Below are 3,093 nucleotides of genomic sequence, written 5' to 3'. Positions count from 1 at the left end.
CCTATCCATTCTGGTGTTTTCCAAAATTCCAAACTGCTCTGTGCCTGAGCTTTTCATTTAACATGGCCACGGGGGAGTATGAACTTTTCTTTGGATGATTTGAACTTTTCCCCTCCTCTCCTCAATTTATTCAACTTCTTCAAGATAGGAAATGCAAAACAGGGTGTGATTCCAACTCCAGAGGTGCACCTGCTCATCAACTCTTAAGTGCTGTAAGGAAGATTACTTTTCTTCATCAAACTCTTCTAAACTAATGAATGAGAGAGGAGGACCCACAATTTCATTTCCATTTTCTTGCTATGCACTAAAGATCTCAACACCTAAATCTCCAGACAAGATTATGGAAACTAAGTATATGGAGGATATTGGGGTTTAGTGGGCTAGTTAAACTCTTAGTATTTGATACTTCATCTGCAGAGTGTCAGTTCCATCCTCTCTTTGTAACTCAAACTAACTAATATCAACCCAAACAACCACAACCCATCTACTTACCAGTCAGGAAAAAAAAAAAAAGAGTCCAGCAAATCCAGAATTAGGTGTGAGGGAAGGAAAATAAGAAATCAAAGTGGCAGGATGAATTCAAGAGAAGTGAAATCTTACTACCTTTCCATCTAAATCAGAAATAGCAGACTCAGCATCCTCCATTGTGGCAAAGGAGACAAACCCATAGCCAGCAGATCTACCTGCTGGGTTGTCAAATACCACCCTAGCTGAAACCAGTTTGGAAGAGGCAGCGAAAAATTCTCTTAGATGGCTAGATCTTGCTTTCCATGCAAGGTTGGAGACATAAATCCTATAGCGTGTCTCTCTTTCAGGAGCACCTGCAGGAGGAGGAGGAGAGGGTTTCTTCAATCTCTTTGCAAATTCCACCCTAATAACCCTTCCTGACAATTCCTGCACCAAAAAAACCTTAATCAAAAATATTGATTTTAGCCCGAGTAGAGCTTCATCACAATAAAAGCAATTCCAGGGAACCGCCAAACCTGGCATAACTTTTCCAACCTAATAAAACTTCCTTCTAATTCATTACAATCAAATATAAATTCAACAAATGCACATCTCACTAAAAACATGCAAAACGAGATGAAATATATGAAAATGCAAATAATCAAGGCTTGATTTCAAAGAACAACATTTCAGGTCAAAGGTTCATAAACAGAGACAACAAAATGTGTTAAGTTTGTCTGTAATTCTTGACCCGTTTTTAAGATTGACCCGATCCGACATATTTTGGCAGCGACCCAAATGGGAAGTTTTCTGAGATTTGTGATGGAAGCAGAGGGGTTGGGCCATAGGCCCAAGCCCAGAGCCCATCACTGATCTCGTATGGGGGTGCGAGGGCGTAGCCCCCGCGGTATGGTTCGGTCGGCCCAAGCCCGGAGCCCATCACTGATCTCGTATGGGGGTACGAGGGCGTAGCCCCAGCGGTATGGTTCGACCGGATCGACCGCAACCCGACAGGTCGACCCGTGACTTGGAATATATATATAATGTATTGTTGCTTGTTGACAAAGTCATTGTATTTTGGGGTTTTTCGAGCTAGGGTTTCAAGGCGAGTTTTCTCGCCACTGCTTAGGTGTAATCTCTCTTCTGCATAGTGAAACATTTTCTTCTTTGCCCGAGGACGTAGCACACTATCCTGGTGTGTGAACCTCGTTAAATCTCTCTGTCGTGCGGATCTATTGTCTCTTTATTTTTTGTGTTTCTTAGTGTTTGATCTAACAAACTGGTATCAAAGCTTTGGGTTACTTCAATCTATGGCTTCAACGAATAGTATTGATAGGTTCGTGGCAACATCAGTTTTAGTTTATGGCAGGTTCGAATGATGGTTGTTCTTACGCAGCAGGGTTTGAAGAAAACCCTATTTGGGAAGGTGAAGAAACCTGCAACTGTCCGATGATGATTGGAACGATTTGGATGATAAAGCTTTTTCAACTATTCAGTTATGTCTTTCGAATGATGTTCTACAGGAAGTTCTCTCAAAGAAAACGGCTGCAGAGTTATGGATGAAGTTAGAGAATCTCTACCTCACCAAATCCCTCACCAATAGGTTGAGATTGAAGCAACAATTGTATACCCTTCATATGGGTGAAAGTGCTTCTATTAAATCTCACATATCTGAGTTCAATTCTATTGTTACTGATTTAAAAAAAGATAGATGTTAAAATAGACGATGAAGATTTGGTCCTATTATTGTTATGTTCTCTGCCTCCATCTTATAAGCATTTTAGGGATACCATGATTTATGGTAGAGAGACAATCTCTATTGAGGATGTCAAAAAGAATCTGCAAAGCAAACAGAAGATTAATGATCAGTTGACGTCTACCAATAAATCTGATGGTGTTGGTTTGGTAGCTAGAGGGAGAACGAATGAAAGGGTTTCAGATGGTGACAAAAAGAATGCTAGATCAAAATCTAAGCACAAGAATTTGACCTGCAATTACTGTAAGAAAAAGGGGCATATTAAATCTAAATGCTATAAGCTTTTAAATAAGCAAAAGGCAGGTGGTGGTGCTCAAAATCAACAGAAAAGAGATGATTCTGCAGAAGCTAGTATTACTGAAGATGAGAGTGAGTCTGATATGCTTTGGTGATTGATGATAAAGTTAAATCACAGGATGAATGGATTATTGAATCTGGTTGTTCCTACCATATGTGTTTCAATCGTGAATGGTTCTCCACATAAGAATCAGTTCGAGGTGGAGTTGTGTTGATGGAAAATAATACTTCTTGTAAGACTATTGGAGTAGGAACGATCAATATCAAGATGTATGATAGCATTGTCAGAACCTTGTCTAATGTCAGGCATGTCCCCAATTTGAAGAAGAATCTCATCAGTTTAGACACTCTTGATTCAAATGGGTGCAAGTATACAGCTGAAGGTGGAGTCATGAAGATCAGCAAGGGTGTTCTCTTGTTGATGAAAGGAATCAAGGTTAGCAGTTTGTATGTGTTGCAGGGTACTACAGTCGCTGGGTCTGTTGCAGCAGCTTCATCATCTATGTTTGAATCAGATGTCATAAATTTATGGCACATGAGGTTAGGCCATATGAGTGAAAGAGGGATGGCATCATTAAGTAAAAGGGGCTTGT

At 40.1% G+C, this 3,093-nt stretch overlaps 1 protein-coding gene across 1 annotated transcript in view; it reads right to left on the bottom strand.

Annotated features, from left to right (window-relative positions):
- The window catches only part of LOC122081047 (30 kDa ribonucleoprotein, chloroplastic), a 10,063-nt gene that overhangs the window by 3,377 nt on the left and 3,593 nt on the right, over positions 1–3,093 (bottom strand). The window contains exon 3 of the mRNA XM_042647997.1: positions 604–894. Within this exon, the coding sequence (XP_042503931.1) occupies positions 604–894 (291 nt within the window). The remainder of the gene's footprint in view (positions 1–603; positions 895–3,093) is intronic.

The sequence above is a fragment of the Macadamia integrifolia genome, chromosome 6 (genome assembly GCF_013358625.1).
Source record: "Macadamia integrifolia cultivar HAES 741 chromosome 6, SCU_Mint_v3, whole genome shotgun sequence".
Classification (NCBI taxonomy): domain Eukaryota; kingdom Viridiplantae; phylum Streptophyta; class Magnoliopsida; order Proteales; family Proteaceae; genus Macadamia; species Macadamia integrifolia.
Note: the sequence above shows the minus strand (reverse complement) of the source record. Positions and strands in the feature narration are given on the sequence as shown.